Genomic DNA, 14,779 nt, shown 5'->3' on the forward strand with positions numbered 1-14,779 from the left:
TACTCACACATGCTTCCTGCAAGCCCTGGGAAGTGCTGCTGGTATTCTGAAGAACGGAAAGCAAATTACAAAAAGAAACCGAACAGAAGCAGGAAGGAGGAACTCATGTTTTCAGCTGGCTGGTGCATCAAGATGGACAAAAGCTCAGCTGTAGTGTGGTAGCAGCAATGCATTGGTGCCCTGCAAGTTGCCCTTCCTCTATTGTTTTAGACACCAGCTGAAAACTTTTTATTTCAGCAAGACTATCCAAACACATCATTCAGTTATGAATACTTAAAAAAATGTTTTGCTGGTTGCAATCTGTGTTTTATTGATAATTATCTTATTATGTACACCTGCTTGGAGAGATTATTCCAAATGAGTGGTCATTTTTCTAAAAGCATTAATAAGAGCATACATGCAAAAGTCAAATCCCTGTAAACGAGAGAGGATATGCTTTGGTTTGAAACATGCAAAGTCTCGCTCCTGACCATACCTTTTTTTTTTTTTTTTGAAGAACATGCATGGGAGGAGGAAGGCTAGAGTTGGAAGTGAAAGTTGGCTCACCCCCCCAAAAAAAATCTTGGCCATTTGGGACCATATGGTCCATCCCATTTGCTCTTCTGTTGTTGGCAACCCAGAGGGCAGATTCCCATCCTTCCAAAAGAACCATATGGCTGGGCTTGGCCTTTCACACTGACAGGGGACTCATTAGCACCTCTTGCTCAGCTCTTCACCTTCTAGCACCTTAATGCTGCTTCCACAGCAAAGCAGAACCGAAGATACTCTGGGTGTTTCCTCACCCACCCACCCCCCCAGCTTCATGCCGGAAAGGACCAGCTTGCAGAGACTGGGGCAACAGGAGTCGGGTTCTGTTCTAAGCAATGCGTCCCCCAGCTGGCTAGATGTCCTGATGCAAAGAAAACCTCCCTTTGCCTGATTTCCCCCCCTTGCTCATGCCTGCCTTACAGTGTCCTGCAAACTTATTATTCTCACACCCACCCACCCCCCAAATCGGCTCAGGCACTATGGAGCAAAGGTCCAATGAATCTTATTCTGGGGGGGGGGGGGTAGGCGTGAATCCTTTGGCGCCAGGGTAAAAGCTCCCTTCCCCCAGTCGCCAGCCCTTGCTAAGTAATGACTCCCATATGCTGCTTAATCAGTTCCACACGTTCCTGGACCCGACACCGCTCTCGATTCCCTTTTGCAAATCAGCCCCGTTCCTCATCTGGAGCTGCTCCCTTCCTCCTGATGCTACTCACTCCATCGGATCCCCCCCTCTCCTAGTTCCCCACCCACCCAGCTCCGAGGGGAAGTAATTTCACATTCGCTGCTTTCAGGAATGGATTCATGATTTCACTTCAAGGGGGCGGGCGGGGGCACACTCGCTCCTGAAAGTGGAAGCAAACCGTCCCTTTGCCCCAAGTGGTCCTGCGACTACAAACCCAACCACCGCTGCTCTGGTTTCTTTTTCCTTCCCCCCCCCTTTTTTCCGACGGCGGTTCTATCTATAGCACCACCAGAATGCCCTCCATTCCCAGAGGGCTGACATGGGCAAACTGGGCACGGTGCCACTTCGCTGCAGCCAGGCTTTTTTTCCCCCCTCTTAAAGACTTTAGGAGGGGGAGGGAGAGAGAGAGCGCTCACACACTGCACAGCTGGTCCAAGATTCAAAAACTCTCTCACACGCAAAAATTCATTTCCCACCCCCCACCCCCGCGTCACAAGGGAAGCTTTGAAGTTCCTGCTTATATAGCGACCCTTTCGCGGAGCTGGGCTGTTAAGAAATCTGAGATGTCCTTTAAAAAAATAATAATCACAGGACGTTTGGAGCCTGCGCGCGCGCTCAGCGAGCCCTCGGGCCGTGCAGCGTGATCTGAACTGGGAGCGATGGAAGGGCGGGGGGGGGGGAGGAGGAGGAACAGAGGCGCCGAGAGCCGAAGCCGTGGAAATCAGTGGCGATAGAAGAGCCAGCCTCCCCCCGCCCCACCGTCTTTCCTGCCCGCCCCTCCACCCCGCTCCGGTCCCACCAATCTGGTTCCAATCTGCGCTTCCTGTGTAGCAGGAAGCCCCAGCCTGGCACTCCATAAACTCAAGACAAAAAGGCTTCTATTCAAACAGCCGCTCTTAATTTAGCTTCTTGCTCTCCCGCCCTCCTCACCGATTCCACCCCCCCACCCCAAATCCAAGCTCTGGTTTCTCTCTCCACAAGAGGGAGGGTTTTTTTGTTTTTTGCAAGGAAGCCAAGGCTGGCCCTAGCCCCAACAAATTGGGAGGAATGTGAAGTCTTGGGGCTGCCACAAAAAGGGGGAAAAGCACCTCCAAAGTCTACGTCTGTGTACGCGTGTGTGTTATGCATACATGTGTGCAGGCTCATGCATGCACATGTACACATATATGCACATGTACACATATGCATCCACCTCTATACAATGAATGGCAGAATGCCTTATGAAGAGGCAGCTAGCTAGAAGCCATCACAGTTAATGGCACTGCTGGTAAGGCAACCCTATAGAATAAGCAAGGCCTTAGGGCATGGGTAGGCAAACTAAGGCCCAGGGGCTGGATCCGGCACAATCGCCTTCTCAATCCGTGTTTTTATACAAGTAGAATGTGTCCTTTTATTTAAAATGCATCTCTGGGTTATTTGTGGAGCATAGGAATTCATTCCTCCCCCCCCCAAAAAAAATATAGTCCGGCCTCCCACAAGGTCTGAGGGACAGTGGACGGGCCCCCCTGCTGAAAATGTTTGCTGACCCCTGCCTTAGGGCATCACCCAATGTAATTCCAACTCTGAGCTAAGGAGGTCTGGAGAGTGGGTGGGAGGCTGCCCACGAATCTTACAAATGCAATCCTGAGCTCATTGGAGGAAGGGCAGGATACACAAGTAATAAACAAACATCCACTTATGTCTTGCTACGTCCTTTCCTGGAGAAGGCTCACCATTGACAGTAGTAAAACAGGATACAGTGATCCAGTCAGCACAAAATAGCTCAGCACAAATGTATGGTCTCCTACAGATGAGATTGTGACCTCTACTCATCTGATCCTGCTCCTGCTCCTGCTACACCACAACTTAGTGTACTGTCCAAACTCAGGCTCATGTTTCGTCGAGCTCCAGATAAAGCATGACCTGTAACTAAGATTTGTCCTTGGCTTAACAAGCCATGGTTTGTCTGGAGGAGATAAACCATGAATCCAGGTTTAGATTAAACTCTTAAGCTGCTCACACCAGCATAGCAGCAGCAGGACCAGAAGAGTAACAAAGCAGCTGCAATATCTAGGAGCCTACTCCATTTACACTAAGCTATGGTTTGGCTTAACAGTACATGGAAATTGAAGCCAGTGAATTGCATCCAAGATATGTAAGGTGTTACAAACGTGAACAGATGAACATGAATTGCACTTCCTAATTGTCAGCATGTATGTCTGCTCTCTGTTTCCTTGGCTAGTCACCCTGCTGTCAGAAGGCGCGCGCACGCACACACACAAATACATGAAATTTTATAAACCACTTGAGAAAAAAAATCTAAGTGATGCATATTTAAACAGTAAAATAATTATCAATAATATGGAGATACGATCAGAATTAAAAAAAAAGATTAGGCATAACTTTATTATATGTCAAAATATGCTCGCTGAAAAAAATATATTTTGGCAAGAGTCTAAAAGTACAATGAAGGCACCTGACTGAAGTTAAATGCTGGGGAGTTCCAAAACTTCACAGAAGCCGAACATGTATTAAATGGCACTTGTAAAAGTGCAGGTTCCGTTGATAGAAGCTGCCAAGTAGGTACATATGGGGCAAGGATGTCTCAATTAAATTGGTCCGAAGCTGTTAAGAGCTTTATATACTACTAGTAAAACCATGACCTTGGCTCAGTAGCAAATTGGCGGCAAGTGAGGATCTTTAGGAAGAGGTATAATACGTTGGCACTCCTGTCAGCAATCATGTTGCATCATTGACAACTGCACTTTATGGGCCAAGTAGAAGAAGAGGAGGAGTTTGGATTTGATATCCCACTTTATATCCTTGATATCCCAAAGGAGTCTCAAAGTGGCTAACATTCTCCTTTCCCTTCCTCCCCCACAACAAACACTCTGTGAGGTGAGTGGAGCTGAGAGACTTCAAAGAAGTGTGACTAGCCCAAGGTCACCCAGCAGCTGTATGTGGAGGAGCGGAGATACGAACCTGGTTCCCCAGGTTACAAGTCTACCGCTCTTAACCACTACACCACACTGGCTCTCAGAGGAAGCCCCACAAAGAATGCATTGAAGCAAGCCAATCTTGAAGTTACCAGTGCCTAGACTACTGTGGCCACGTTATCCAGGTCTAGGAGCATCTGCAGCTGCTACTCCAGACTGCACACTTACTCCTTCAGAGGAAGTGCAATTCCATCCTGGGAAACTCACCAATTTCTTGGACATGTGAACCAGGGTCTTGCCAGGATTCAAGATCTGTTTGTTTTCCCTTGTCCAGCTCACCACTACATCTTTGACAGTAATGCCAAACCTACCATAATTATTTACACACAAAAACTTGTCTATCGGCTGAAGGTAGTACGGCTGGGGAAATTCTATCGCCTTATGCTGCTCTCAAGATGTCCACCAAGTATCTACTGCATGCCTGCAAGGCACAAGGGGAACAAATGTTCACTGCCTTGCATGAGGGCCCATTCTGGATTCACTGGGCCTGCTGGCTATACCTCCAAGAAACACCTCTCAGTCAAAGCGGTTCAGAACACCCAGTGGATGCATAGATGCCTGTGCGGAAAGGTCAAGAACCAGCATCTGTGGCTGAGGCTAAAGGAAAGGGGGTATTGAGCTAGGCCAGGGCAAGAAGAGCCAGAGATCCAGCTTGGCAGCAGCTGTGTGTGTCAGCTGCAGGTTAAAGACCATTTCCTGTGTCTGACAGCTCACAGGCAGCCTCGTCTGTGCCTCTCCTTCCACACTGCTTGCTAGCCTGATACACACGCCAGGCACCGGCTTCTGAAACTAGATCTCCTTCGCCTTCTGCCTGCCAGAAGGGGCTCAGGAAAGGAAGGGTCAGCAGCTGAGTGGGAACAGCCGTCCTCCCCCACACATCGGCTCCTGGCAAGCTGCTCAGTACCCAGCACCCAGACAGGAGAGATGGAGTAGGAAGTCTCCCCCTCAACACAGTCTGGGAGTTGCTGACATCCCTATGGGGCAGCCATTCTAGCACCAGCTCCAGCTGACAAAGCTTGTGTACGTTCTGACTGCGTGGTCCACTTCCAGGGATAAGGTATGGCTGGGCACTCTGGGAACGGACGGCAGTCGGGCCTGAAAGCATCACAGCACCATGGTGCTCAAGGGTTACAGTGGTTGTCCCACTGCTGCTGTAATGTCTTAAGGGGAACTTGGTCAGGAGAGGTTCACAGGCTGGACATGCAAGTCTTTCCATACCTGGGCATCGCAGCAGCAGTGAAAGAACTAAAGGCATGAGGTGGTGTACATCTGTCTTGAAACGTCCAAAGTTGCTCTTAGGTGCACTCTGCAGCACAGGACAAGAGCAAGCCATTGCTGTTTCATTTAGATTTTTAAGAGCTGGAGGGGGGCGGGAATTAAGGAAATACCTGTCTGGATCAATGCCTGTGCCCACACAGAAATGCTCCTAGGTACAGAGCCTCTAATCCAGCTATATGGGATACTGCACTAGCCTTGGGGAAAGCAGATTCTTGTTCCTGAATGACTTACTCTCCACACTGCCGCACTCCATGTTCTCTCTTCTAGAGACTTGGAACCTCCAAGTCTGTCCCTTGCTAGCCACGGCCCTCTTCCCATGACACATCCTCCACCAACCCTGCCTCACACTCTCCTCAAGCAATCTTGCTTAGCTAGGATGTGCCCTTGAACTCCAATAATGCCTTTTACTTGCCTGGATGGAGGATAAAGAGGTGTGTGTAGACTGTACCAAGTGAAAATGTACATCTGTTGCTCCTCCTCCTTTTGCCTCCGGTTCCACCCACCTCTGGCATGTGGCCCCCAGGTGATTGTCCAGAACAGAACACACCCTTGAGTTGAAAAAGGTCCCCTGCCTCTGATCTACAGCCTCAGCAAAGTTAGCTCTGAGTGAAAAAGAACAGCAGCCCATCTAAATGTGTGCGCATAGTGTCTCTCTCCTTCCTGCCCTCCCTGCCAGTCTGCTAGGAAGAGCAGGCCCTACTGAGCTTCTTTCTACCTTCAAAGCATGATGAGCCCAGAGCCCAGGCCTCACCTTGTATATTGTTCGAGACGACAGAGGCTGGAAGCGATTGAGCAGGGGCTCCGAGAGCTGCAGGAAGCTGTTGCGATAGGAGCTCAGGCGCCTGTGTCGCCACACCAGCTTGTAAAGCTCCAAGCACACCAGACCAGCTACAGCTGTTGTGGTTGTGGCAATGGCAGGCACGATCCTCCCCACGATCCTCATCGCCTGTGGAAATCAAACTGGGCCTTCAGCATGAAGACAGTGAATGGGAAAGGGTACCAGAGGTTACTGGATGGAGGGATGCTGCTAGGCCAGAGACAGACACATGAATGTGTCCCGCCCCACTTTATTTCCTGAAGCTGGCAGGCAACTGGGGGAAATGACTCCCAAAGCCCCGCCTCCTTTCCTCACCTGGAGCTTATCAGCCGGAGGGATGCCATAGTTCTCAGCTCGCAGATTGGCTGCTGTCATGATGAAATTCAAGTGAATGTCGTTCCCCTGAGGGCCCAAAAAATTGCAGACTCAATCGAGGCCAGAGAAGGGCGGAAAGGACAGAGGGGGAAAGAGAAGAGGTCTTACTGGCAGTTCCAGGTAGGTAGCCATGTTGGTCTGCCATAGTCAAAGCAAAATAAAATAAAAAATTCCTTCCAGTAGCACCTTAGAGACCAACTAAGTTTGTTCTTGGTATGAGCTTTCGTGTGCATGCACACATCCTCATCTTAGTGGGATGAGGATGAGAACAAAGGGAGTGCAAGGTCTACAAAGGGTGGCAAGGAAACTTAACAGAGGTTACAGCCAGGGTTTGTGTGTACGGTGTGATTTTATTTAACCATAGAAGAGACGGGGTGGGGAATCTGGTTCTCCGATGTTGCTAGACCACAGCTCTCATTGTCACCTGGAAGTAGAGTCCAGCAATGTCTGAAGAGCCAAAGGCCTAGAGTCTAGGAGGCAGAGCTTCAGTTCCCTGCAAAGCTCCTTGCATTTTCCCATGAATAGCAGGAGCAGAATAAAATGTGCTAATCCCAAGCAACTATACACAAATGTGGACCACGTGCACAGGCACGGAATCTGACTAAGTAACCATCTGAGTAGCCATGGTACAACATAAGCTTCCCCCAGTGTAATGAGGGAGACCACGCTACAGGGCAGAGGCATCCTTAGCAGACAGAAGGCCCCTGGCATCTGATGCTAAAATCAGATTGTAGGTGAGACGCTGGAGAGCTTCTACCAGTTTCGGCAAACAGCATTGGGTCAGCAAAACAAATAATCCTATGAGGCAGCTTCCTAGTCCTTACATATGATGATGGGAGAAAGCCTTGTTTATAGACATAATATGAAAGTGACAAAAACACACAGTTCCTGGCTGAAGGACTCCACTGCCTGGCTTGATAACTACTGCCATTTTGTACTCAAGGAACAGACTCTTCTGAACCTTTTTGGCTCGTTTGTTCTGCACTCAGAAAAGAACACAGCCTGTAGGAAGGTGGGTCATGTGCTGCAAACCACAAACAGGGCTGGGTATAAGGCTGTGTACGTATTAGCATTTTAAAACATGGCTAGGTTGTCCTTTTTCTCACTTTGGATTGAAGCTGGTTGTGGAGGAAACACATCAAAACACAGCATTTCGAAAAAAATTACAAGATAGATGCAGGATAGATGCTTATGTTGTGTGCACACCACTTCCCGAAAGAGTGGTGGGACTGTGCTGGATGTGGAGTGAACAGGAGTGCGCACACAGCCTAAGAGGGTACTTGTAGTAGGCTAGGTACTACACAGATTGCGGGAGGGATACTGACCCCAGCCTCATCCCAACCCATTCCTGGCACTCTGGCACCTCCAAAAGCTGGACACAAGAACTGCAGTTTACAGCAACATCAAATTCAGGGACATCTTTGGCTGTGCCAACACCCACCCTCCACCTCCGTTTACATCCAGTGTGCTCTCACCACTGGTTTGGGAAGTGCTGTACATACAGTGTTAGCCACAATCTGTACCTATCCTGTCATTTCTTATGAAACACTGCATTTTGATGCATTTTTGTCCAGACCAGAATGTACTCCTACTAATCTAGGCCTAAGTATCTATACTGAAACAGATGTGGCAGTTGCAAGTCACATGGGGTGTTGAGAAGGAACATTTCAACACAGGCAAGACAGTGGTGAAGGATTATTTTTCAGTAGTAAACATTATGGCAACAACCACACAACCACACACACACGCACGCACACACACACACACACACAAAATAGGCACAGTCATAAGTTAAGGAGTTTTAAATATCCACTCAAACCCTTCCCACTGGAATCAGTGGGACTTGGGTACTTAGTTCAGCTGGACCAGTAAAGACAGAAATGAAATTCATACATTCAAGAAACCCGTGGCAGGCAGTGCATATGTAAATCCTAAATATCAATCTACACAAAATACAACTTTAAACTTCAGGCATAAACCTCCCCCACCCACCAAAACCCCTTAAAAGGTCAAAGCAACCAAACATTCCATACAAACCAGATTTTTTTTTTTATTATGGCTGTTTGACAGCAGCTTTCAACTTAACCTCCAATATATGGAAAATATTCTACCTTAACTGAAATCTGGGCCCCAATCCTGGCAGCTGATGATATATTGGGATATAATCCCCACAAGCTCCCCACATTACATCTGCAGTTGTGCAGACAAATGCTCACTGTATGAAGAAACTTCTGTAGCAGCAGCTGTGGAGTAGAAGTGGGCCCGCTCCCAATTCTACCGAACACATTAACAACCCCCCCCACACACAATTCAGCTACTAGTGTCACTTTAGCTAAATAAAACAGTCTCTCTGCTACAATACAGAACTAAAAGATAGGGGATTAGCAGAACACATGCTTTGCATACAGAAAGAAGCTCCTCATTCAATGTCCAATAGGGGCTTCCACTCTGCAGAACAAGTGGTCTGGATTGTAACAAATTAGCCTGGTTCAGACGTAATGACAAACCATGATTTCCTGTGTCATTATTACTTAGGGTTGCCATATTTCAAAAAGTGGAAATCCACACACAAAGGTTGTTGAGCTCTTTTTGGCAAAATTGCAATAACATTGGTTATATAGGGCATTCACATTTTAAACATAGTTTATTCCTTCAGAATACTTCTTAAAAGTACCGGTATCTGTCTATTAGGGTTCCCGTATTTCAAAAAATTAAAAAACTTTTAAAAAAATTAATTAAACAAAATCTGAACTTCCAACAACAGTTGCCATTCGTCTGGTTTTCCCCAGACATTTCAGCAATTTCTGCCCAGACACTACTTCCCACTGTGGTATTTTGGCTGTGTCATGGAAATTCTGGATGTATGGCAACCCTACTGTCTATTCATCATTGGTTCTTGTAGTAATCCATAAACGTATCCTGCAAGGTAGGCCAGTATTCTGACTCTTATTTTACAGTTAGAAGGCTGACCCAGAGACCGTGGCTTGTTGAGTATCAGTGAGTTCATGCCAGAGATGAGATTCAGAACGAGGCATCCTGATTTGTAGCTCAGTCTCTAAGCGTCTATACTCAAACTTTTAGCACATGATGAAATCAGATAGCATTTTTTTTATTTGGGCATCTGAACCCTGAACGTAAAATATCTTGCCTGTGCCTGCCCTTTACAGATACTGGGGCACTGGGAAAATTTGTCTATGAGTCATCTCAAGAAAACACAGTTGATCTTAACTGAAATTAACCCGTCGAGGATTAAGAGGCATAGGCAGAGCCGCAGGAGGGGAAGTCATGGCTGGAACAGCAGAGTCACACACCACACCCTCTCTCCTCCAAGAAGGGTCATGCTCTTCCGCCTTTGGAAACCTGGAGCTCAGAGGGAAATGCAAAGTGAGATGGAAACGCGCAGGAACGTTTTTTACCTTCTCAAAGCAAATGGGCTCCATAGCATTAGACGTGAGAGAATTTTGCTCTTCCAGCTCTTGCCTCAGTGCTGCCAGTTCCTGCCTCAGCTCTCCCACCTCCATCTCATCTGAAAGACAGAGTTAGGGGTGGTAGGCGGGGACATAGCCCAGCAGTGGCCTGAGATGTGAGCAATGCAGGGAGAAGCACGTTATCCACTTCTGGCTTGGGTCTACTGTGTGGGAAGCCCAAGTCTCATCTCACCCTTAGAGATCCCATTGCATTTCCTGGCACTCCTTTCACAGATCTGACACGGTTGACAGACTGCTCTAGGGCAGTGTTTTTCAGCCTTTTTTGGGCAAGGGCACACTTGTTTTATGAAAAAAATCACGAGGCACACCACCATTAGAAAATGTTAAAAAATTTAACTCTGTGCCTATATTGACTATATATAAAGCAATTCTCTAGAATAGGAATCAAATAAACACAATTTTTCCCACGGCACACCAGGCAACATCTCGCGGCACACTAGTGTGCCGCGGAACAGTGGTTGAAAAACACTGCTCTAGGGAAGGATGGGAAACCTGCAGCCCTCCAGATGTTGCTGCACTACAGTTCCCATCATCCTTGACCACACTGGCCAGGCTGGCTGGGGCTGATGGGAGTTGGAGTCCAACAACATCTGGAAGGTCACGGGTTCCCTGCTAGGGCCTGGCTGGAACGGTTGGGATACCTGCCCTTCAGCAAACTTCTTACCAACAGAGTCTTGTGGATTCTGCATCTCTTGGTCAGTGAGGGGGATATGCACTCCCTGAAGTGGCTGGAAAGGTGGCAGATGCGAGTCGAAGAGGACTTGGGAAGTCACAGAATCATCCTCACTCACATGCAGCTTGTGGGTATTGGCAAAGAGGTGACCGGCAGCCAAAATGAAGGTCTTGTGGGTGGTCTAGAAAAACACAGAAGGTGCATCAGAGACAGCAGCACCCTTCCCCACCATGGACTGTTTCCTTCTCCCGACAACCAGTAACTGGCTCTACTGGCTGCTCTTCCAGAAATGTAGACCCCTTCCAACCTCAGCTAAGCATCCTCTTCCCTCCTACACAGTCAAAACAGCACCCCAACTCATGGAAGCCTGCTGCCGGATTCAGACCCGGGGGCTATATCCAACTCTGCTCTTCCACTCTACTCAAACAGACTTCCGCTTGCACAACAGTACTTCCCCTTCCTCTCCTCCCTGCTACAGCCACCGCCAAAAAGGGTTGAAGGAGCCTCCAGAGCAGATTTTGGGAGCGTGCAGGCAGAAGAAAGGAAGCAGAAATCTCACAGTAGAAGTGTATCCATGCAACATTGGATACAAGCCCAAATTGGTGGGAACAATGATTTCGGGAATCTTCCATGCCAAATGTGCCGGATCCTGGGTCATTTGCAACTCACACTTCTACAGAGGTATAAGATGGGCTCGGTTCATGGTCAGTTTACAGTTTTAAACTAGGCAGATCAATCAAATGAGAGAAACAGAGCCAACCTCTTGCTCATCAATTAGGGTGTCATGGTACATGTTGGTGCTATTTTACACAATAAATAAGGTGAAAAACAGATAAGGGGTTTCTACCTGCTCTAGACAGCAAGAATAAAAAAGCACTAATTTCCATTTATTGCTTTTTCTTTTCTTTTTTCTGAAAAGTTACATTCATCCCTTTCTTTGACCATGAGACTAGGAAGTGGTGAACCTAGCTGAGTAAATGTCCTGATCTCTCCTAGATGTTCCTTGCTGAGGGTGCAACCTCCATTGCATCCCGAGTTCCCCCCACTTCTCAATCTGAGCTCCCCACTCACATGACTGCTGTCAAATTTCAGCGTTTGAGGGCATCGCTTGGGCCCTGACCAGAAAGGAAGTCCAGAGCTTGTCTCCTGGGGACAAAGACAGATGAGATCAGTCAGGAAGCAGCATCAGAGGGGGTGGGGGGAGAATAAGTTCAAGGAAGGAAACTCTACAAGGCAACCAAGGGCTGGAAGAGGGCCAAAGGTTTCTGCAGGCTGAAATGATGGGAACTGGAGAGAGAGAGAGAGAGAGAGAGAGAGAGAGAGAGATTGTGCACAGCCAAGGAAGAGAGAACAAGTCAAGGGCCAAGGGGAAAATATGTCAACGTGCATGTTGTTGATTTTCCAGAGTTCAGAAAGCAGTACTAGGTTCCTTGTGAAAGCTAACATTGGCTCACGCATATGCCAAAACCATATAATTTCGCTCCACCAAGACACCTGGGACAAAACATAACCACCAACCACAAAATTATTTCAGCCAATCATTTGTGACTAGTGCTGTGCAGTCACTAGGACTGCAAGGAGGTCAAACACCAGCCTGAGTTGTGTGCCAGGGCCAAAGGAAGGAGCCTGATTCATAACGGAGGGAGGGGAGCAACTGACTCAGTGCCCAGAGGATGTACTCTAGAACCCATGGCACCGTCATTAAGAAGGGCCCTGCTGACCTTATATAAGAACAACTTTTTGCTTGAGATGTTACACAGACTTCTTTGTCCAGCCTGACCGTCAGGCTCCCCTGGACCAGATTGCCTGACTTTGGCCTCTGGGTTGCTGTTTCAGGAACTGACCGTGCAGTCTGCCTCCAACCCATAGCCAGCCCTACCATTAGGCAGGGTGAGTAACTGTGTCTGGGCCCCAGATGTTTCTCCTGAGCCGTGATTGGAGATCAAAGCTATGAGTACCACAGGCCTGTCACATACCCAGGAAACAATCCTGCTCTCCTCAGGTGCAGTGGACGAGACTACCCCATTGGCTGTATTGAACTAAGATTCAAGTGCAATCTAGTCATCTTCCGGTCATGGAGTGAGTGTGTGTGTGTGATCCTCAAGCAGCAAAACTTCTTGGGCCAGCCCTGCTATGACCATCCTGTGCCTTGCTGTGGGGCCAAAAGCTATAAGCAACTGGTTCTTTGTGCAATTAAAGCCAGTGGAGATGCTGTTTGTGAACCAGGTCATATAAATGGTGGTGTGGGTCCACCTAGAAAGAGCCCAGAGTGAGAACTACTGGTGTTAATGCTAAGGGTGAGTGGGCATCTCCCACAGGAGGCTTAATGTTACAAGTGGCTAGAAGGCAACACCAACCAAGTGCCTGCTTCACCGAAAAGACGGGCTTTGCAAAGACCACCACTTGGTCTTAATATATCTCACATTAAGCAGCTGCCAACGGAAGTCTGCTGCAATTGGTTCCAGACACCTGGATTCCAACTCTCAGAACCAGTTCAGAGTGACTGTAACAGACAAAGGCAAAGGAGTGCTTAGAAGAGCACCACACTGGGAGCCAGGAAATGGCCGGGGAAAGAGGCAGGGCCCATACATGCTCAGGTGGGAAGTTATGCAGCAGCTGCTGGATGTCATGGGAGAAAAGGCGCTCCCAAAGTCTCCGAGCCCAGACCACGCAGTCTCTCCAGTTGCACGGCTTCTCCTGAAAGCTGATGCGCACTGACTCCAGCATCTTGACAGCCTCCATTTCTTGGGACTCTAGGAAGCTGGGATCCCTGTGGACAACAACAGACCTTGTTTGTGGCAGAATTTGGAGATAGCTCTGCTGTCAATTCTTCCTAGTAGGTAGTTTGTTATCAATTCCATGCTTACAAATATCTATGATGCCTCTCCAAATGCCCGGGGCAGCTAACAGACACAAATAAAGCAATCCAGAATAGTTTAAGACATATGAGCCCTGCTGGATCAGACCAAAGCCCCATCTAGTCTAGCATCTTCTTCTCATACTTGCCAACTGAAGGTTGGCTCTAGAGTCTTGGGGCAATGAAGGTCCTTCTTTGAGAGGTATCAGAATTCCAGCCCAGGAACCTCACCCTTGTGGATTCCCAACACAAGTAATCGGAATGGGGATGAAGTGGCCAAGTGCCTTTTGACATCAAGTACTGGTAAGTTGAGGCTCCAATACTTTGGCCACCACATGAGAAGAGAAGACTGCCTGGAAAAGACCCTGATGTTGGGGAAGATGGAGGGCACAAGGAGAAGGGGACGACAGAGGATGAGATGGTTGGACAGTGTTCTCGAAGTGACTGGCATGAGTTTGGCCAAACTGCGGGAGGCAGTGGAGGGTAGGCGTGCCTGGCGTGCTCTGGTCCATGGGGTCACGAAGAGTCGGACACGACTGAACAACTAAACAACAACAACCGGTAAGTTAAAAGGCAAGAGCAGGGGGCAGAGGCAAGGAAACGTTTCTGAGCATGTTTGTCTCATGTATTATCCCAACCCCCCCCCCCCAAGGAGCAGCGTGAATGGGGGTTATTCCATTAACACCAACAGATTAGGCTGAGAGGCAGGGACTGGCCCACTATAGTCACCCAGTGAATTTCATAGGGCAGCTAGGATTTCCCCTGTTCAAGTCTGATACTTTAACCATTACACCACACTAGTATAGCACACCAAAATGGCACCACTAGGAACAAGGCAAATTCCACCTGTGGTCATCATGGGACTCGGATAATGATCAATATGTCTTCTAGGCGGCTGCAGAGCCCCCTTTTTTGCAATGAATGTATAACTAGTAATTTTATGCACATGGAGCTCTGAGTGAGTCCTGCCACTAGGCAGTTCCACCTTCCACCCCAGATGCAGCAGCTCCTACTACAGCTCAGAGGTGGGATATGGATGTGGGGTAAACTTCCCTCTACCTCACCCAGAAGACTCCTTAACAAAATCCACTCTATTCCCTACACAG

At 48.2% G+C, this 14,779-nt stretch overlaps 1 protein-coding gene across 1 annotated transcript in view; it reads right to left on the reverse strand.

The window, feature by feature from the left end:
* The window catches only part of UBA7 (ubiquitin like modifier activating enzyme 7), a 52,383-nt gene that overhangs the window by 6,446 nt on the left and 31,158 nt on the right, over window positions 1-14,779 (reverse strand). The window contains exons 17-22 of the mRNA XM_033140537.1: window positions 13,406-13,586; window positions 11,888-11,962; window positions 10,808-10,997; window positions 10,072-10,181; window positions 6,596-6,682; window positions 6,215-6,409 (exon numbers count right to left, since the gene is read on the reverse strand). Of these exons, the coding sequence (XP_032996428.1) occupies window positions 6,215-6,409; window positions 6,596-6,682; window positions 10,072-10,181; window positions 10,808-10,997; window positions 11,888-11,962; window positions 13,406-13,586 (838 nt within the window). The remainder of the gene's footprint in view (window positions 1-6,214; window positions 6,410-6,595; window positions 6,683-10,071; window positions 10,182-10,807; window positions 10,998-11,887; window positions 11,963-13,405; window positions 13,587-14,779) is intronic.

This window comes from Lacerta agilis, chromosome 2 (assembly GCF_009819535.1).
Source record: "Lacerta agilis isolate rLacAgi1 chromosome 2, rLacAgi1.pri, whole genome shotgun sequence".
NCBI classification, from domain to species: Eukaryota; Metazoa; Chordata; class Lepidosauria; order Squamata; family Lacertidae; genus Lacerta; species Lacerta agilis.